This window comes from Trachurus trachurus (assembly GCF_905171665.1).
Source record: "Trachurus trachurus genome assembly, chromosome: 8".
NCBI lineage: Eukaryota > Metazoa > Chordata > Actinopteri > Carangiformes > Carangidae > Trachurus > Trachurus trachurus.
Window position 1 is genome coordinate 32,783,098 of NC_139905.1, and position 22,730 is coordinate 32,805,827.

A 22,730-nucleotide genomic window follows, 5' to 3' on the forward strand; every position below is an offset into this window, starting at 1 on the left:
CAATAGTAACAACACACAACATGTCCACTCACATTTACTGTCTTTCAACAGCAGGAGGTAGTTTACAGTAAGTCAGTGAACTCATCCATCCACCCATGATCCCCATGTGGCCAGAGATCATTCACTAGATTAGGCTATCCTGAAGGGAACACTTCAACAAAAGCAGTAAAAACAAAAAGAAACACAACCGTTGCATTAATCAGCCTTCCTCTTCTTCCTCTCTTTCAGCCCTGCTCTGTGCTGAGCTGCACTTACTGTTTGAGTTGTTAAACTCTGCCCCCTGCTGACTGCATTAGAAAACTGCACAGATGTATTTGTGTGTGTGTGTGTGTGTGAGAGAGAGAGAGAGAGAGAGAGAGAGAGAGAGAGAGAGAGAGAGAGAGAGAGAGAGAGAGAGACAGAGAGACAGAGAGACAGAGAGAGAGAGACTCACCAGATGTGCACAGTATGTATTTTCCTAACTGGCACAGCGCTGAAATATTTGGTTGCCATGGAGCCAGCAGTCACAGTTCATACAGTTCACTCAAGTTCATTTCAAACTTATCAAACTGTTTTGAATCGATTAAAGCTGCATTACGATGTGATAATGAAAGGAAATAGTGATGATCTGCAAATATGTAGATGTTTTAAATGACAGACATTTTACTCCAATGACACAAGCTGCCAAAAAAGGGAGTAGCCTATTTCGGCGGCCAAGTGGGGAAATGATTGATTTGCTGAAAAACAGAGACACACTGCCCCTTTCCTTTCTCAGTAAACATTTCTTAAGCCATCGTTCGACTTTTGAGGACATTCACTTGCTTTCTTAAAGAGAGTTGGATGAGAGAATACCACCCTCATGTCTCGATGCTCTGTATGTCACAGCAAGCAGTCAGTTAGCCTAGATTAGCATAACGACAGGAAATATGAGGAAACAGCTGGACTCGAAGCGACAACATGACTTCAGGCAAGGGTGGAGGTTTGATTTCATGCAGGTGTCGGTGAGGGCATGAAAGTTTTTTCCCTCCTGGAACCAGAGACTTTTTGTTAAAGTATTCTCACTGCAATTTCAAATTACTTAGAGCTTTCATTTATAAACAACACACTAGCCTAGTAGTATTCATGCCAACATTAAGCCTGTGCATATTCTCATTTGTCCAGGTCATAGTAACTGATGAAGCCTCTTGGATGAGAGGTGAAACGTTCCCAGACAAATAACTAAGTCCAGTTGCTTTCGATTTAACCTCCTTTGACATGCCAACATTAATTAAAACCATCAGAATCAGAATCAGAACTGCTTTATTGCCAAGAGCAGTAAAGGTCAGTTTACAGCACGAGGAACTTGTCTTGGTGTCAGGTGCAAACATAAAAGTACCAAAAATAGAATAGAATAAGAATTTAGAGAATTAAGAATTTAAATAAAGTAAAATAAAATAGAATGAATTAAAAATATTCTAGTGCAAAAGATACGCATATACTACATACAAAAAGGAAATATGCATACCGTATACGATAAATACACATATACTATATAAAAGAATAGAATAAAGATATATACAAAATACCACTAAATAAGTTATTGTGCAAAATGCTGTAGTGCAGAGTGACTGTCGGTCCGTAGGTTTAGTGTTATTTAGGGGGAGCTGGGCCATTGTTCATTAGGCTGACTGCAGAGAGGAAGAAACTGTTCTTGTGGCGTGAGGTCCTGGTCTGGATGGACCGGAGCCTTTTGCCAGAGGGGAGGGACTGGAAGAGTTTGTGTCCAGGGTGAGAGGGGTCAGCAGCCATTCTGGCTCTGGTCTCCGGGTCCTGGAGATGTACAGCTCTTGAAGAGATGGGAGGCTGCAGCCGATCACCCTCTGGGCAGAGTGAATGACACGCTGCAGTTTGGCCTTGTCTCTGGCTGTAGCTGCAGCACACCAGACTGACATGGAGGATGTGAGGATGGATTCGATGGTGGCAGTGTAAAAGTTCACCAGCATCTTTACAGGGAGGTGAAACTTCTTCAGCTGCAGCAGGAAGTATATCCTCTGCTGAGGCTTCTTGGTGAGGGAGCTGATGTTCTGCTCCCATTGGAGCTCCTGGGAGATGGTGGTGCCCAGGAAGCAGAAGGACTCAACCAGGGTCCCTGTAGAGTCACAGAGGATGACAGGGGGGGGGCAGGTGGGTCCTTTCTGAAGTCCACTATCATCTCCACTGTCTTCAGAGCGTTGAGCTCCAGGTTGTTCATGCTGCACCGTGACACCAGATGGTCCGTCTTGCTCCTGTAGGCCCACTGTCCCATGTCTGATGAAGTGTCTGAAATACTTTTCACTCCAGCCTCTGGAATATAAAACACACGTATTGAAAAGAGCAGGCCTGACCAGTGAGCTGCTTCCTGGCTGACTTCTTCTGTCACCTGATACAATAACACAATACAACATGTGCTTATACCTCTTACTTCAAACACACACTGGTGAAAAGCTGTTGCACAGTACATCACCAGCCCAACATTGGTCACAATACTGAATCTCACTGCTGACATGTCACCTAGTCATTATTCAACCTGCCTCTCCCCTCTGTCTGAGCTACTAGCCAGGCCACATGCTTGGGTCACCTGACAAAATAACACATTAATGCCATTACAAATATTGAGTAGAGACATTTATGGCTTAGGTAAGTGTTATTATTTTCATTATTGTTGACTGTACTCATTAGCAGCTGTGACCTGAGTTGTTTTTTGTGTGTGTGTCTTTTCTGGCTGTCGTCCTGACAGCAGCATATCACCAAAATTAGTCTAAGTGCCATTGCAGAGGTGTCATGTGTCAAGTTTACGTACTGGAGTGGAGTGCATGTGGCACATGCAGATCTATGCATGCACATGGTTGTGTTGTGGCCATTATTGTGAAGGTTATGTAACCACTGGGCCCACAGTGACACGTTTACGTTCATTATTCAACGATAACACAAATCAAATATTAGAATATTATTATTGAATTTATGAACAGTTTATGTTAAAGCAGAAGTAAGCGATCCAGTGGTTTTGTCTAACTTCTTGTCAGCAGATGGAGTTAGCAGTCCCCGCCCTCGTCCCTACGTCACCACATTCACGCGCATCCCTTGGCTGCACACACAGAGAGGACCGCCCCTTTATGCCGTTCTCTCTCCTCGACTTACAGCAGAGCAGAGTGACTGACAGACCCGTGTTTCAGACCAAACACTCTATAGAAGTGATTGCTGTCGGAAGATGTAAGACTCATATTAACACAAACATTCCGCTTACTTCTGCTTTAAGATTTGAGATGTTATGTGGCAGTCAGCTAAACGTCATGCAGATAATCAGATGATGACACATGGACGTAGTAGGTTGTAATAGTACAGTGTGGCATGAGCAGTTTAGGTGAATGATTACAAGTAGTGTTATTGAATTGAATTTATGTATTTGTCTTGAGCACATGAGGCATCCATTCTGAGGATGCACGCAGAGGTCAAACTCATTTCCAGCAGGCATAGTGAATGCAGCACAAACAGCCCAAGGTTAATTAGCTGGCTTTTTAAATGTTACTTTATCTCTCTGTCTCTCCCGTAGGATCCAGCCTGACCACCTGGATGCGTAGGCCTATGGCCGGCTCTTCATGAAGTCTAAAGAGAATATGCTGATTGAGACGCTCCTGCCCATGGATTCAAGGGAGGTGCTGGATAATGATGTGCAAAGCATTTCTCCTCATTGGACTGAATCATTAGAATCAATTCATTAAAAAGTTGAGTCTGAACGATTTGCTCACTGAATGTGTGGGATGGGTGAGGGATGAACAAGATTGAAAGGCAGAGTGTGCGTGTGTGTAATATGGGAGGCCGCTTAGGGTGAAAACATTGAAATATGTGCACATACACACTGAAATACATGCACATACACACTGAAATACATGCACATGCACATACACACTGAAAATGTTCACACACACATTGACAATGTGCACACATTGAAATACTTGCACATACATACAAATTTCCACACACTACCACCTTACCACCTTCTCACACACGCTTTTACACGCACACTCAGATACCCACACACGCGCGCGCACACACACACACACACACACACACACACACACACACACACACACACACACACACACACACACACACACACACACACACACACACACACACACACACACACAGAGTCTTCTCTTGTTTCTTCTGTGGTTCGCCATTACATTGTTTCATACAATAAATGTTGTGTTCATCAACTATTAATGCCACTAACTGAACACAGGCATATGTCTTGGTAGCCCGCAGTAATTACAGGCAGTGAGCTCAGAATTTAGTTGGATGTGAAAACAGAAAGCTGCAATAACAAAGGAATTATTAGTATATTATTGCATTATCTATAGAAATTTGAAACAAAATAATGATAACTGATACTATAAAGTCATCCCTGACTTTGTTCACTGTGTGTTTTGTCTGTGTTGTGCTGTGCAGGGGTGGAGGTCAGACTCAGCAGTCGTTACAGCAACAGTAATTTCAACAGCTTCTAGACCTGACACACACACACACACACACACACATATATATATATATATATATATATATATATATATATATATATATATATATTATTTATATATTTGGGTCATTAATGACTTTATTTCTGACAGGACAGCTGGAGAGAGACAGGAAATGGGGTGAGACAGGGGGATGACACGTAGCAAAGGGCCTCCAGGTGGATACAAACCCAGGGTCGCTGGAGCGAGGACATAGCCTCTGTTTATGGGGCCCCTGCTGTACCAAGTTAGCTATACGCCGCCCTCGACCTAACATAGTTTAATAACATGACACAGCAGTAGGCCTATCTGTAGGCTACAGTAGGCCTACTTACACTACTAAAAATGTGAAAATGTGAAAGCAGACATAAAGACTCTACACATAGGCTACACATTTAGATATAGCCTAGCAGAAAAACGGACTCTGACTCTGGGCTCTGGAGTCTGGACTGGTGCTCAGGAGTCAGGTCAGAGGCGGAGTAAGGCGGATCTTGGCATGGGTATGCTGGGAAAACAATATCGCCAACTGGAGATAGTGTCATATGACTGCCATATTTCATGTGGTGTGATTTTTGCATTACTTAGCCTACTCCAGACTCCAGATATTAGACTGACCGACAAATCTCTATGTGTAAAAGTATTCCTACTTTGCTTGCGGTGCACCAATGGGTGTAATAGGCCAAAATCTAGCCTCAGTTCAGAAATTAACCACACGGGTGATTAAAAAATAGTGAAAAACAAACAAAAACAGGAATGACAGAGCCAAACAACCATACAATCTTCAGGTTCAGATGTGTGGAGAATAGCCATACATATCCATTTCCTAAGGCTCATAAAAAAAACTTGGACAGGTCATCAATTTATGAGCTTTGGGTAGCGGGTTTTGGGTGTTGAATCATAATCTTTGCTTGGGTAAAGAGCTGGGGTTGGTCAATCACCAACTAGTGCTCTGATTCAGCAGCACCCATGCCTTTTGAGGAGTTACAGGCTCTCATCTCTGCAAACATTGCTCCTGCATGATCGAAGTGTATTTGCCTATGGTATTTGCTGATCTGGAATTAACTGGAGATTTATGTTGAACGTAAAAAAAAAAAAAAAGAAAAGAAAGAAAAGAAAGTAGCCTATCACTCTGGTGCTGCTGCTGATGTCATATCTTAGCTTTACTTGTTGTTAAGCTTCTCATCTGGAGTTGCATTAGCCTACCAACATTACCATTACTGACATACCCTAATAAAGACCAACAAACTATATTAGTAAATATGCAATAGGCTACATGAATGATAAACATCACTGGTTTAAGTGTCTTGTCATAGTCGCGTCGTACAGCACGAGATCTCGTCCCTTCCCTCGCAGCTGCTCTCGCCGCACCACCAACCAGCTTGTCACCAAAGATGGCGATTTGCTGAGTGCTCATGGATACACACATTTGTCGGCTAGTTGCTATCTTAACCGAAACGCCAACTTTGAAAACAAATTAATTGCTTAGCGAGCAACTATTTCTCCCTCTGAAGCACATCTGACGCAGCGTCAGCCGCCGCCGCCATGCAGATCACCCTTAAAACGCTGCAACAGCAGACGATTCAGATCGAGATAGACCCCGAACAGACGGTGAGTGGCTATTAGCAGCTAACCTGCTAACTTGAGCTAACACTCCTAGCTGCGGGACCTGTGTTTTAACTTTTTACGGGTGTACGCTACAGCTTTACTTGATACCGATAAATAAAGAATAATAAATATAGTGCCCACTGAAGGGTGCCCGTTAATTCCACGTGTTACATATGAGTAAACAACATGAAACACAACGCCGAACAACGCGAAATCTCACTGACTAGCAGCCGTTAGCCAGGTAGCTAGGTAGCTAGCCTAGTGATAAAGTGATCGCGACGCGACTGTTAACGAGTTTCTCATCTTTTGTGGTTTGTGTAGTGGTTACTTTTCCCCTCGGTGCTAACTGGTGTGACCCATTATGTTATGTTGTAACTTCTAATCAAACCAAGCTGTCCACTACGCTATGACTGCTATAGCTAATGCTAACCCTGATGACAATCACGATTAGCCTTATTGGTAGCGCACGTAAAAAGCTGGCTAAGTTTGTTAGCATGTTCACATCCCTCAAACAGCTTCCCGGGCAACATTAAGTGGACTTCAGACTGTGCTGGTCAATCTGTTGTTGTCATATCACTGTCATTACTCAAAGTGGGCATACCACGTGTGATTTTACACTTTTTAATAGTAGTAAGCACCGTCATGCTATGGGAGAAATGAATGAAGCTACTACATCTGCACTGTCCCAATTCAGCTGGCTCTTGCACCTGAGCTCTGGTGCCAGTGTAATGTATGATGTTTGACAGTGACATGTCACTGGTCCATCTGGACAGTTTTTCATTGAACAGGTGCTTGGTAGAGTGTCGACTACCAAGGTGAAAGGTCAAAGAGGAGGGTGAAAGAGCCATTTTTACCCAGACCATGAACAGGCTTACAAAACATTAAGAAAACCGAGATGATGTGTGCGATTGTTGATGGTTTTGAAAACTGGTTCCTGTCTTTGTCCTCAGGTGAAGGCTTTGAAAGAGAAGATAGAAGCAGAAAGAGGCAAAGACAACTTTCCAGTATCTGGACAGAAGCTGATCTACGCTGGAAAAATTCTTCAAGATGACACACCCATTAAGGACTACAAAATCGATGAGAAGAACTTTGTTGTAGTGATGGTGTCCAAGGTGAGATCTTATTGTAATACTTACAGAAGAAGCATGGCATTGTGTTTGACTCATTTTAATGTTATACAGCTTCACTGTTGAGTTTGCTAGTCTAACAGCACCTTCTTTTGAACTGGCTGAAGGCAAAGCCTGCAGCTGCCGCTTCGCCCCCAGTGTCAGAAGCACCCAAGCCCCCTGTACAGGACTCTGGCTCCACGTCAACAGCTGTCCCGGCCACAACTCCAGCCCCAGCTCCAACCCCAGCAGCTGTCCCCATTCCTCCCGAGGAGGACAAAGTGGAGCCAACTGCCGCAGCCACCGAACCACAACAACCGGCCAGGTAGACGTCTGCTTGAAGTGTGTCATGTTTACAGCTGCAATGATGAGTTGATAGTTTGATGATTCTTCTGATTAAAAACATATAATCTGTGACTCTTTAACTCATTTTAGTCTAAAATAACTTTTCAGCAGTTCATGGAAAACTACAAAACAGTCATCACTTTTAATTACAAATGATTTAACAGTTGTAGGATACTAACTGTAATTAATTTGCCCTGCCCTGTCCATTAGAGAAAGTTTTTTGGACATTGAATTCCAAATAAGACATGTGAGGTTTGTGTCATAGGTTAACAGTTAAAGTCTGTTTCACTACAGGCTTGTTCCTTCATGTATTTTCTCACCATTTGATTTATTCATAAAATCATTTCTTTCCTCTAATTGTAATAGTATTATTTAGAATTCTAATTTAGTGTATCGATCTTGTTCTCTTATAATTTAAAGTTGTTGTACATAACTCGTATATGTCCTTTAAATGTATGTAAGCCATCACTAGACAAGCAGCACTGATGAGCACTGAGACATTACCACAGGCGGTGTAACAGATCACCAGGCCAACGCCAGGCTACGTGCTAATCCACACAAGCTAAAAGTGCCTAAACCCATGCTAGTAAATGTTTGCTCCCTCCTAAACAAAGTGGAATACATCAGACTGTGGAGAGCTTCTCAACGTAGCATGAGGAACTGCTGTGTTTACGTTCTCACGGAAACCTGGCTGAACCAGAGCACCACAAACGCTGAGATCCAGCTGCAGGGTTTAATGCTGCATCGAACCCACAGAGTAACTTCGCTAGCCAGGAAACTATGGGCAGGTGGTCTGGCTGTGTACACCAACGAATCATGGTGCTGGGACGCTGAGGTAGCTATCACTCGCAGCTCACCACACGTAGAGTTAAGGACTGTCAAGAAGTTGACCCACCGCAAATCCAAGATGCGGATTTGCTTCGCCACAGGAAGCAAATGTTTTATCCTCCCCCTCGCTCACATAGACTGGAAGTAAACAGGAATATTCACCACTGTTATTCACATGTGTGTAACCACAGCCACATTTAACACCGGCAGGTGATTTTCCTTCGTATGCATTGGCGTATGTGTGACTTCAGGCTTTATGCTGCATTTACATGGAATCAGGCCGACGGACGACAGCCGCTGGATGTAACGGGAGAAACAAACAAGCGGTCCAATGGAACGGCACGGCAGCAAAACGATAAACACACGTGACAATATGTTGCTATGGCAATGTATTGTTTACAACAAATTGAATGAAATGTAAAAAATATATTTTTATGTATGTGTTATTTATAGCTATATGGCTATCAAATTCAACTTTCTCTAAATATTAGATTCCATCCAAAACGTTAGCCTCGTAAACCAGCCTCTCCCGGAAATGCAATTCATTTCACTTCACGGGAGGGTCTGGCCTCATTCATGGCCTGAAGCCCTCAGAAGGCCGAGCCAATCAGCGTCGCCGCTCAGATTTCAGACTGGTGCAAAGCCCCGGATGATAACGTCACTACACTGCGTGACTCTTACCACAACGAACATGGCGGAGCTATCTAGCAGTATCAGCCTAAAAACAGCAACAAGGGAAGTTCTTACTGAAATAGCATCCATTACAGCAATTAAACAAGAGCAAGAGTTGGCGCTTGTTGAGTTTCTTGAAGGAAAAGATGTTTTGGCTGTTCTTCCAACTGGATTCGGCAAAAGTTTGATATACCAACTTGCTGATTGGCTGAATGGGGTTGTCTGTCAACGCTACTACTCCCGCCCACCACAAACGCTTACACGGGAAATGAGGCCAGACTCTCCCTGTGAAATGAAATGAGATGCATTTCCGGGAGAGGCTGGTTTATGAGGCTACCAAAACGTCACATCTGGTTGTGAATTCCGTGGCCGGTGGACGATAAAAAAATTAAAATCTTTGCCGTTCACCATTACCGTCAAAGGTATTCTCTGCCAGTCCAAGTTTACCGTCCTTTTGTCCACAAAAATGACATTTTGACATGTTTGCCCTATTTCAGTTGAACACTGCGTTTACTGCCAGACACAACGTGAAAGTGCTGGCAGTATTGTTGTAGTTGCATGGAATTCCTCTTGGGGTCGAAAAGAGTTGCCGACTGTAGCTTTAAGCTGAATGTTTTAGAACAAGTTTCCTCCGTTCACTGTTCATTGTCGTCTCTGACAGAGCAGTGATTTATGATAAATCAGAGTTGTGCATTGGCTCGATCACCCACCCAGACTCATCCTAATGGAGAGTGGAACAACAGAAAGAGCAATCAATCAGTTAAGCTATATGTTGAGCAGTAGAACATGAGTCACTAAGTGGTCAGGATCCTATCATATCACTTCCATAATATCCAAGACAAGTACTTTGACTCTACTGCAGTGATTTATTTAGTTGTATGGAACAGATGTTGATTGCAAAATGTGTTTTTCAACATTGTCTTGTTGCTTTGCTCGTCACCATGGAGTCACAGAAATGTTGTGCAGACTGTCTCATTTTTTTTTCCCTCCTCACCTTTTCTGTTTTGTAGCTCCAGTGGTGGGAGCCAGGGCCTGGATGCTTCCTCAGCACTGGGTATGTAATGGATGGGGACTCTGCCAGACTTACATCATATACAAGTAACCAGAGCCTGTTCACCTCTCACAGTCTCAGTGCAGTCATTTGGACATTTCCCCACTGTTGTTAAATGTGAATTGTACAATTTCAGACAATGGTTAGAGCTATAAGGGGGTTCATATCTCAGCAGTGAATTTCTTGTGTTAATCCTAGGGTATACTTGGTGTGCCAGAAATGGTTACTGCTGTGAGTCAGGGACTTTACAGGCTGCAGTGCAATACATACCGCTCCTATATTTAGGATGTGACAAGAGTAAGCCATTTCTTATTGTGGTGTCACAGAGAGATATGGGGATTCCCATTTGATTCACTCAAAGATGACGTACATTCTTGTCTTTGTGAAGAAGGTGACACTGCTCTACTGTATGTTTGATACTGTACGTTGTTTATTGCATATTTATATTCAGGTAATTTTGTATTTTCTAAAAGAAAATGTATAACAAAAGGAATTTTCACATGTGGATATAATATCTGATGGTCAACTAACATACAGGCAGTAAAAACTTCTGTCATGGAGACCATAAAGTAGAATCAGTGACTGTATTATAAGTTTCTCTGTGTGGTTTGGAAAGTTTAAAAAGCCGTCCTACCTGCTGCTGCAGCAGCTTCTCACAGGCAGAATTGACGCATAGTTTTAAAATCTGTTTCCTGGTGATACATTCCTAGTATAAGTTTGTAATGTGTAACCTTGTAGAGTTCTGAACTCGATCGTCTGTGCCGTGTGTTTTTTCAGTGACCGGGGCCGAGTACGAGGCGATGCTGACGGAGATCATGTCTATGGGCTACGAAAGGGAGAGAGTGGTGGCTGCACTACGGGCCAGTTTCAACAACCCCCACAGAGCTGTAGAATACCTTCTCACTGTACGTCACACACACTCTGACAGTATTCTTACCAAATGCAGCCCTATTCCCTCAGAAATGATGTATCTGATATGTGCTACTAGTCTGTTTACTTAACAATCACAGTGTCCCCTGTGGTTGAACCCTTACAGCCATCATATCAGTCTGCTGTGGTGACCCGCTGGCAAATTCCCACAGAGAAATACTTAATTACTGCAGATACAGAGTTTGATGCCTGAGAGTGTTTCATGAGCGTTGTTTTCAGTCTACAGTTTACAAACACTTATTCAGTATGATACATTACATATCAACAGCATCACAAAAAACCAACCAGCCAGCTCTTGTCTCTGCGGCACCGCAACACAAACACGCACAGTAACCTGTGATCTCTTGTTTATGACAGATATGACTACACAAATATACAAATCGTAACATTAGGTGCGTTTACATGGGTCCAAAAATCCTATTTACAATCAGATTAAGAGGTCAATCAGATTCGAAATGTCTCATGTAAACACCGTACCGGATCCGATTCACCCGGATCTCATTGTATTTCGGATCGGATTGAAAGAGGTAGTATATGCTGATTGATAATCAGCTTCATGCCGCATGTAAACGGGGATTCGGTTGATAGAGTGGATTATTCATTCTGCGCATGCGCGCCATAGTACGTAGGTGTTACGTATTGACGTTCATGGGAAATAGGAAACAGGAAATGGGTAAGACTGTAGCAACGTAGCATGCTATGGAACGTTAGCGGCTCTCCGCCGTAGCCCCGCTCTGCAGCAGCTTGGAGGCGTGGTTGGCCGCTGGCCGTAGGTGAGGAGCAGAGGAACGGAAGAGCCGTTGCAAGCGCCACTTTCAAATGTTTAACGTTAGGACGTTGTTAGGACGTTGTTTACATTCGGACGCAATCAGGAAAGACCGTTTCATTTACCGACGGTTGACGCCGCCTCCGGAGGAGCCTCTGAAGCCGTTGCCTCCGGAGACGGCGTAGGCTGGGTCCTCCAAGGCTGCAGCCGCTGAATTGTGGAATTCAATGAATGAATGTGGATCGCTTTATTTAGTGTTCATGTAAACAGGTCGAATAATATTAATTTAATACGATTGTTTACAATCAGATTGAGGAAAACACTGCATGTAAACGCACCTATTGTATATGATATCCACCGCTCCATATATCGCAGGGGTCGACAATATAAATGGCCCGGTGGCCCGGACGTACTTTTCAAACCGTCAGAGCCACCCGAACGCTCCAAACCGGGCCAGTGAAAATAATGCCTTGAAAAAAATATATATAACAAGTAAATAAATAAATCCAATTTCACATTAAATCCCTGTGGTTTGAAATGATAACTGTCAAATCGTCTCGGTAATTAGTGCTAAGAGATCCCGACCCGATCAACGACAGAGACGTCTACTTTCTGTGCCCTGGCACGTCAGCACCACCTGCAGGCAGCTGCAGCTCGCTCACTCTGATCACTCGCTCTGCTGATAGAAGGTCGTCACAAGAACCCATAAAAACCTTTTTCTTAACCATGAAACTTCCCTCCTCCTCAGCGCGTCGGGTCGAGTCCTGTCGGGACCGACGCCAACGTTACACACGGGCCAGAGCTCGCGCTGGGGCGCCAGCTGTTCGGTGTGCACCACAGCGGTGGCACGTCACGTGACATTTAGACCATAATAACAACAAAAAAAACGTGTGTAAACGCAAAACTGAGCTGAAAATGAAACAATGAGTCAATTTTGCACCAGTCTGTGGAAACAGCCTAAACGTGAATGAATGAGAACAACAGTTATATCACTGAACTACTTGGAGGTTAAAAGTAATGACTACATAACTTCATGTTTTTGTGTTGAGGCATATTTACCATTTTAACTCTGTTTTTACTTCATTGTTAAACCACAGTGGAGGCTAAATACTGTACAAGTCTAATGTGAAACAGTTATTTATTTATTAAATAAAGTAGCCTGATGCAGGGCTTAAAGTATTCCGGCCCCGTGCCGGATCTCCGGCGTTTGAAAATTTCAGAAAAAAAAAAAACCACACACACAATATTTGGCTGCACACAGAGAAGTTCATGGCTGGAGAAGACGGAGGACAAAGACAAAGCTACCGTAAATGTGTCGTATGCAAGACAACCCTGGCCTGCCTGCGCGTACTGTATGAGCCTGGTGACGTGACTCAGTCACTCGCTGGAGGCAGTGATACGCCAAGTAGCGTCTGGTCTCTTGCCGCTGTCCGAGCGCACGTAACGGCGCGCATTCGGTTTCGTTTTTTTTTTCCGTGCATGTCCGCAGCGCAACGCTGCACGGACGTGCCCCCCCACCCCCCACGCGCCCCATAGCAGAGGAAACGGGCCCTTGAAAGGCTGGTCCAGACCCCTAGATTTAAAATATGAGATTTGTTTTTGCTCCCCACTAGACCAGTTGAGTTCAGTTTCATACACTCCAGCCATTCTTGCCTTGTTGCCTTACAATTAAGCTATAGGAACCTCAGTCAATTCTCAATGTGCTTTTTTTTTTATCTGAAACAAATGTTCCCTTCATGTTCTTCTCAGAGTACACCAGAATGCTTCAATGTGTTAAAATCACATTTAATTTTTTTTCTGGGGGGGAATGACCATTGTTGTGAGGTCAGACACACCTGGAGTAATCAGTTTGTCTGTATGTAATAATGAAGCGGGCTTGAGCTCAGGAAGTAGTCGAGCTGTGCATAAAGCCCATTGTCATTAGATCTATTTTTTGACATTTCCACTTTTTCTTTTTTTTTTTCATAGTTTTCATACATTTCATGAATATATTGATGTTTTAGAGGTCTTGTAATGTCATGGAAACGTGTTGCCAAGTCATGGGAAAGTCATGGAAATGTGTTGGTTAAAATGTGTATGAACCCTGTGTACATTACCAAGCACAATGCTAAAAAGTTGTTTGCTAAATTGCCTATAATGTGTAGGCTATGCGTCGGATCCACTGCACCCCGCTCCTTGGAAAAAAGTTCAGGCTCAGGATTTTTTTTTTACTTTAAGCCCTGCTGATGAATTTACTTTACTTTTTTTTGTCCTTCTTAAACCGTGGTATCGAATAATTGTCAAGAATCGTGGAAATGTACTAGTATTGATATCGGTATATAAGAAAGTTCCAGCCTCGATGGCGAGACCGCAGGAATTGGCTGGGATATGTTGTTTTTGGTTAATATGGGGATCGATACCTATTGTCCTGGGCCAGTGGTTAGAATGGTGGGGCCAGTGATCTTCAAAATGTCCCTTATTGTCTACCCCTGTATTGCTTTCTCACCGGCTTTGTTGTAAACAAATGCACATGGCCAGGAGGAGGGTTAGCAAAACAGTGAAAAAGCCACCGGACTTACATAGTTCCCCTTTAAATAAACTAAAGTGTACATATGCTGAGCAGACTGAAGGATTTATGCTGCAGTTATTGTGATGGTCAGTAGCTGTGGGGGTTAAATCAAATGAAATGTAAATGTATTCACTTGGAGCCACCAAACTGTTAGTTACTAACTGTTACTGTTAGGGTCTGTTGATGTTCCTTGGCACCATGTAAGGAGTGTGTGTGTGTTTTGCGTGCGATGGATAACTTGTATTGTCGTTCTTCCAGGGTATCCCCAGCAGCCCAGTCCAGGAGAGTAATCCACCAGCGCAGGCCCCCGCGTCCGGACCCACAGAAGCCCCGTCTCTAGCAGAGGGTGAGGCATGCAGCTCGGCTCGGTCCAAAAATACCTGCAGTCAAGCTTTATGTGTCTCTGTCTGCTGTGGAGAAAACAAACACCAGTGCTGGTGGTGTGGTAACAATAGTGGATTTTAAATGCTGGCCCCCCTCCGGCCCCCAGCTAGTATCCATGAATCAAATTGAGCACTAGACGGCAACTCAGACCACAAGGAGACTGTTGAGGACATGTAAATGTACCTTGGCCAATGGCCTGCCTCTGGACCTAGACACGGCTCATTCTCAGATAAATAGAATAACTAACTATCCCAATTCTCTGGGAGACAGTGACTCATGACGTGACTCATTGGGCACCAAATGTTTCTGCACCATGGGCATGAATAAATAATTGTTAGGTCTATTAGGCGTCACCAAGGCTCCACCTTTAGTGTAGTTTCATGATTGCGGAGACTTCCACAAAAACATTTAATTTATCAGGACTACAGCCGCACTGATTATTTGATAAATTGCTAGTTAGCTGGAAGATAATTTGACAATCAATCAGCACCTTCTGTCGCTTTTCACACACGCATTCTGAAAATGTGATGGTCACAGTGGAGTGGAGGGATTTGCTGCATTTGTTTCATTACCCTGAATTGCACTTCTTTCATACCCCTTTCCCACTGGTCGAAAACCCGTTTAAACCCGCTAACAATCGGCTTTTGGTGGCAGTGGGGAAGGCGCACCGAGCCGCGTCGACGCGGGTCAAACGACTCGGCAAGCGACACGGGTTAAAATCGCCTTTAATCGGCTCGGCTCCGATCGGCTTGCAGTGGGAACGCCAGACCCGCGTCAACCCGCTAATTTACGCTAATTTGGCCCCTTTCCCATTGACCAAAATGAGCCGAGTCTGCCCCCCCCGCTGGGGGATCAGACAGCATAAACCAGTCGCCCCGCTCTCATCCGCGGTGCAAGAAACACACAGTCATGCCACAGCCGCCCGCCGCGGAGTGTCCGTCCGCTGAGGCAGACGAGGCGTCTGGCTGACCTGGAGCACCAGGACCGCAGAGGACAGCCAGTCTGCTGCGGCCGTATGACGGACGTCCGCGGCACAACACGTCAGTTAAACAGACTGTCACGTCTTTTGTTTTTCATTGATGTGGTATTGTTTTACCGTCTTTCTCTGGTGGAGTAAAATGACATCAGGTTGGTTTGCCGACGGCCGTCTGCCTGACTGCACCTGAATGCAACACCAGTGCCTCCGTCCTTCCTCACACTACACAGTGACAGTTTTAACAGGCGCTAGCCAAAAAAGCCAAATAAGTTACATACTGGGGCTTTAAGGGTTGAATATTTCTGGTTTCTTTGTTCCTTTATGACAATAAACTGAGTCTCTCTTTGGTTTGTGGACAAAACGAGACATTTGAGGACGTCATCTTGTGGTTTGGGAAACAACACTGATTGACATTTTTTTTACATTTTTTTTTACATTTTATTGACCAAACAACTAATCGATTAATCGTTGACGTAATCGACAGATTAATCGATGTTGGATGTTCAGTTTTGGAAAGTTGTAGTAGATTGTCAACACAGACCGCCCCCCTCCTCTCATTCAGTGTCAGAAATGTGTGAGGGAGGGGTTTCTCATGTCGCAGTGGGACAATGGATTTGCTGTCCAGACAGAATATCAATCCCACTGAGCTCAGGTCCAGTCGTACACAGGCTCAGTTTGAAGTAAGAATTTGACTACTAGTATCAAACATTCACATGCATAAACCGATTCTCATTTTGTTGTTGTTGTCGTCGTCACTAGGAGATAACCCACTTGCATTCCTGCGGACCCAGCCCCAGTTCCTGCACATGAGACAGGCCATCCAACAGAACCCTGCTCTGCTACCAGCTCTTCTCCAGCAACTAGGCAGGGAGAACCCTCAGCTTCTACAGGTAACACCCTCTGACCTGCAGAGTGGAGCCAGGTGATCATACCCACCCATACCTGATAGAGTATATCATAGATTTCACAATCTTGGTGGGTGCAGGGGTAAACTAAGTTCAGGGCTGTAAGGTCATGGCAAGGCACCACTATGAGTCAAAGAAACTAATTAACTAAGGGTAAAATTAAGTTCAGGGTTGTAAAGTCATGTTATGCATTCCACACTTTATGAGTAAGGTACCATTATGTCTGAAAGAGTCAAGTAACTAGATGTTCCCCCTTTATAAGAGTTGTCTTTGTTCACTCCATGCTGGTGATGAACTTGTATTAAAGTGCATTAGGCTTTCAGACCTTGGACTCATCTCTTCATTGCAGAATCCATCACTTCAGAAAAGCATAATTACAGTGACGGTCTATTTAGATGTTAAGACAGGAATTTCCCTCTTTTTAAAAAAAGAAATCTGTAAAAAAAAAAAAAAAAAAAGGAACACAGGAAGTGGAAATTCTCTCTCTGCGTTTGTGCCCTGAAGCCCTCACTCCACCACACGGACCCTGCTCTGACTGAGTCATAGACTGTGGAGGAGGGCCAGGAGCAGAGATGTACTAGGTGTTAGTTGAGCATATTGTTGGACAGGTAGGACCTCCTCATGCTGGAGAAAGCTCACTCACAGCAGGAGGAGCTCCAGCGTCATCAGTGCCAAATGTTGGCAGGTTGGTGTTTTTTGTTTTTTTTGCACAGGTCAAGGAGTTCAGAAGGAGTTCATCTGGAGCCTTCCAGAGCTCCAGATGTGACCACAATGCCTGCGCTTGAGTGTGTCAGTTGAATTTCTATACGACTGCATCAACAAGAGCGTTTGATCATTATTCATGAGATTGTTAATGTTTTGGTGTCCTGCCTGCACCATGTTGTAGTTGAAAGTCTTCTAACTACACTTAATTCATGAAACACACAAACAAATTCATTCAGCAGCAGACACCATGTTCTATAGACAAAGCTGTTTCTCAGTTCCTTGTTATATTATAGCTTGATACAATACATTATAATGATATATAAAATCCCTGTTGAAGTTTATTTCCCAGCGTCCCAGTGTTGCGTTTCAGGTGTTTACCATTAACTCTTTGTGTGTTTCTTCCCCCAGCAAATCAGCCAGCATCAGGAGCTATTTATCCAGATGTTGAATGAGCCGGTGGGGGAGGGGGGAGATGCGCCAGAGGTGGGAGAGATGGGGGCAGCGGGGGAGGAGGGCGCACCTGTCAACTATATCCAGGTTACACCTCAGGAGAAGGAAGCCATCGAGAGGGTGAGTGAAGGATGAAGACTGTCCAACATCACAACATTTTAAATGCAGAGTTCCACATTAGCGTTCCCATGTATCCTGGAAAATCTGGGAAAGGCGACCAATTTTCCAGTCCTGGAAAACACATGGAAAATTAGGGAAAAAAGTCAAATGTCCTGGAAAAGATTAAATTGTCCTGGAAGATTATTTATCACATCGTGACATCAGCTACTAGATTTGTTTTCCAAAGAAGTGCCTTGAGAGAAAACTAGAGACTTTTGGCGCTTTTCCACTACGCAGTCACGGTTGGACTCGGTTTAGGTGCTTTTCCATTTACAACTGAGTTCTTCTATAGTTCCTCCTCAGCGGGGGCGGGGTCGTCATATCACGGCGGTTACGGCCGCGTTGTCTCGCTCTCTCTTTTTCTCTCCTCTCATCAGCTCCAAACTCACACGTCTGCACCTCCATCACAGACCACAGCTGGTCCACACAACAGACATTTACAGGGATGCAAACAGCGCGCCGAAAAGCGAAACTCGCTTTTTTCATGACCAATTAGGTGACTTGTGTGAATCGTTCAGATCCGAAGAGAGAACACATTATATATGTCCATTACACACTGAATGAAACATCCCATGTCTTTATTAATTCAGTTTATTTTAATAGTAATAATTATGACTAACATTCAGTGAAGACCTAAAAATCAGTATCTCCAAAATGGAAATATTGCTAAGGATTTTTTTTTTTAAGCATTTTTAATATAGAAATGTTGGCCCTCTGAAAACTATGTCCATCTATAATCAATCAATACTTGGTTGGGGTTGAACTACTGGAAATTGACTTTTCCGTGATATTGTAATGTACTTATTTGTTAATGGTGAGCACCCCCCCCCGGGAAATTCCTCTCTTTTTTGGTCCTGACCCGTTTGCATCCCTGCATTTAACTCAGGTGAAAGAACAACAACAGTCTCAGTACAGATCAGTGGGCGCTCCTGCCATTGCCGCTGTGTTTTTAAATTTAGCGGGTTTGATTCCCGCATCGGACGTCACGCTCGCAACTCTTCCAGTGACGACGTTCTGTCCAATCAGCGGAAGGCAGATGTCACGTTTTGGTATCGCTTCGGCTCGCTTGGAACCAGGGCCGAGGCGTTACCAAAAAAGTACCAGGTACCAGGAGGAACTAGGGACTAGTGGAAAAGCAAAAAAAACGAATAGAGCCGTGCCGTGCCGTGCCGCAGGACACCAAAACAATCTCAATGAGAACCACGCCGCGCCGAGCTAGTGGAAAAGCGCCATTAGAGTTGAGTGTTTCCAGTATTGGACCGTGAGCATGAGGGTTTTCTCTCCTCTGCTGAGTGACAGATAGAGGAGCAGCACAGAGCTGTAGTGGGCGTGGTTTAAAAGCAAAAACAACACGTTTGCGTTGTCCATGACAAATTTGTCATAATTTCTAAGCATGTCGGAGATTATTTCATAGATAAATTAAAGCCATAGACTGCACATCTTTTGGGGGTGAAACAGAGAAACAACCATGTACAAAATAAGGTTCAACTGTCAAAAACAACACTTCTCCAAAGGATGAACGGGAAGGGGGATGTATTAGTGTATGGTGTTCTAACATGTCGGTCATATTGTAGAAGCTGAAAATGTCCTGGACAATGATTAGAAGAGAAGAATGTGAAGTTGAAGCCTTGTCTTTTAACTGTGTCTCTCCTCCGTCAGTTAAAAGCGCTGGGTTTCCCTGAGGCTCTGGTCATCCAGGCCTACTTCGCCTGCGAGAAGAACGAGAACCTGGCAGCCAACTTTCTCCTCAACCAGGGACTGGACGATGACTGAACACAGATCACTGCCTTCCTGCTCCCTCCTGCCCTCCCCCTCTTTGGCTCAGCATAAAGACTGCACCCCCTCCCCCCCACCTCCCCAATTTTACTGTACAGCTACCAACCTCAGCTCAACCCAACAAGAGGGGAGGAGGAGGGGGGAGAGCCAGCAGGGGGGTGGGGTGGGGGCGTGGGAGGGGAGGTGGGGCAGGGCGGGGTGGGGCGGGCGACGGGGGGCAACGGGGAACGGGGTGGGTCAGGTTTCTGGTGGGGTTTCATGCTTCAAGTACAGAAAGAGGAGGCTGCGTGCAGAAGGTCAGACTTGCATTATCTGAGGTCAGGGGTGGGAGGGGTGGGGATGGGGGGGGTGAAAAAGTGGAGGAATTATAAAAAAAAAAAAATCCACGTGAATTCCAATGGAATGTGTGGGGTTTGTCTAGGGGAGATCTATAATTTGATTTTAGATGCGCTTTGTGAACATTAGGGAAAGGGGGGAGGGGCCAACGGGAGGGGGAGGGGAGGGGGGGCTGAAGGGTTTGCAATGAGAGCGTGTGCTTGCGTCTCTGTGTGTGTGAGTACATGTCCGTGTGCCTGTGCCGATGGATGCGATACAGTTAAACAGAAAAAAGAAGTAATCAATTTGCAAGAGTTTGTTAAAGCTGTTAGCTGGACTGTAACAGAAGCACATCTACAACATTATCAGTGTGTGTAACTGCTTGTGTGTACCTCTGTAAGCCTTCATGTACGTACGTCCAAGTATGAAACTGGCAGAGACGCACCGGACCGTGCTGCCCTCTGTATGTTGTCTGACATGATGTTGCTTGGGGAGGGGGGAGGGGCGGGGGGGAACTAAACTGACAAATAAGTATCTGGTTATTCTGTTCACTTTGTACCTGCCCTCATCTCTTCTTCTCTGGTGGCTGCACATAACAGCCGCCAGTCACTCACAACCCTTTGCAAACACCATGCCTGCCTGTGTCTAGGTTGCTCAAATGTGCAGCTTTTGATTTTATTTTTTTGTTTCTGCGCGTTGCTTCTGGTGCTAATTAACACTACCCAGAAAAATCAACTGTGCAACTTCAACATCTGACTTTAAGTTTCTGATCTATTTTTTAAAAAAAATCTTCCGTTAGGATCTTAAAAACACAAACCTGAGCAGCGACAGGTCATTCAGCTTAAAATCTCCTCCGTTTTTTTTTTTGTTTTTTTTTAACTGTCAGTAGATGAAAAGGCTGCAACTAAACTGCTTTGAAACTTATGGTGGAAGGTTTGTGGTGAGCTCTCTGCATTATACCTAAAATATATTCTTTCCCCACTTTACCAGAATGAGGACCACACTACATGAACTACATAACCAAAATGATTAAAACCCCATACATTTAACATTTTAGCTGTTGGATGCATTTTTTTGCAGGCAGATCTATGTGTTGCTCGGTGAGGAGTAAAAAACCATCTGCGTGTGGCTTTAGCAGCATCTCACCCAGACCATCTGACGACTTTCTCTCTTCTACTGGCTTATCAGATTAATACATTGTACTACCATGCCTACAACAGCACATTTCTTGCCTTGTGTCGTTGATTTCAGACACTTAAAAAAACCTTAAGGGAAACGAGGGAACCAAATCATCTGGAATTTCTGTTAAAATCATGTAGTGGTGTGTGGATGACTGGCGTTTAATGTACCTTTCATCTGGCCAAATGTAGTCTCAAATTTAACTCTGAATCTAGTGAAACTTAAGATCAAGATCTGAATTAAAAATGACATAAAATTGACTCACCTGTGATTTTGTAAATTTTCTGGCACCTGGTGTGCATCCGTTGAAAAATGCTTCAAGTCGGCTCAACTTAAAAGTTTATTTCAAGCGGTGGTAATAATAAAACAGACATAATTTTATTAACAGATGAATCACAGAACAGGCACAGGTTCACCTTCACCACAACTTACAGACAAAATGACTACACAAACATGAAACAACACAGAGATGCACAGTGATCATAAATCACACTTACAGGAGCATTAACGCAAATCCAAATTCTTAATTCGGCCACTAGATGGAGCCAGTGGCGGAGCATATCAGATATAAACAAGTGGGCGTCTCTCCTCCATACATGTTAGGCTTTATGGTATTTAAAAACCAGCTGTCAGAGAGAGAGCAGCCTCGTTTGGTGATAAGAAGAACAAGTTCTCTAGTGTAGGACATGAGGAGAAAAAACATGCAGGTTTTCTGTAACATTATAAGACTTACCTCTGAATGAACGTGCGATTGGGGAAAGGAAAAAAAAAAACTTGCTAGTGTACAACAAGTTTACAACTTCCTCCTACAAATGCACGATGGTCGGTGTGACGTGCAGAGCGCAGTGGGACGACGACTCAGTCCATGAGTTTCATGTCTCAGACCGGATCATGTAAATCCAGCTGCAGAAATATCCGGGGAATGGGAGCATCACTGTAACCGTAGTAACTTACACACACACGTCTGGAGAGCAGCAGCCTCTCTGTTTTCCAAAACTACGGAGTGGCCCGCGTTAATGTGCCGTTAAAATCATTTTGCGTTAAGGTGTTAATAACGCTGAGAGGACAGCTGAAGAAAGACACAGGGACGTGGAGAGAAGTGTCCTACGGAGCGATTCAGTGACTGTAAGCAGCCTAACACTGCTACATTACAATTTACTAGGCTATTGCATTTTTCCGATTCGGATGTTGGATCTTTCCCAGTTCCGAGTGCAATCGAACGCAGCAGGTGCTGGGCCGGCTTGTGTCATAACAAAGACAAATTCTGCATTTGCCCCACGGACACTACACTGTTGGCTATTTTCTTTGTAAATTTAGTTATGGCTCCCCTCAACCTATCTTTTGCATATTTCAGCTTATTTTATGCTATTGCTGCTGTATTTGTGATAATGCTCCTTTAAGTTTTACTCCTTTTATAAACGTGCCACTCTTTAGAACTCATTCTGCCTCCAAACCTGGGGCCTCATTTATCATTGTGGATACACCTTTTTTTACGCCATTTTCCCCTCGTTTTGTGCGTACG

General features: G+C 44.1%; 1 protein-coding gene across 1 annotated transcript; it reads left to right on the plus strand.

Moving 5' to 3' along the window:
* The first annotated feature begins 5,868 nt into the window (after nt 1-5,868).
* On the plus strand, nt 5,869-21,078 carry rad23aa (RAD23 homolog A, nucleotide excision repair protein a). Its single transcript, XM_083978103.1, has 9 exons — nt 5,869-6,116; nt 7,064-7,225; nt 7,348-7,544; nt 10,075-10,118; nt 10,893-11,020; nt 14,618-14,705; nt 16,479-16,609; nt 17,738-17,899; nt 19,598-21,078. The coding sequence occupies exons 1-9, from the start codon at nt 6,051-6,053 to the stop codon at nt 19,709-19,711; spliced, it is 1,092 nt and encodes a 363-aa protein (XP_083834229.1). The 5' UTR covers nt 5,869-6,050; the 3' UTR covers nt 19,712-21,078.
* The last annotated feature ends 1,652 nt before the right edge of the window (nt 21,079-22,730 follow it).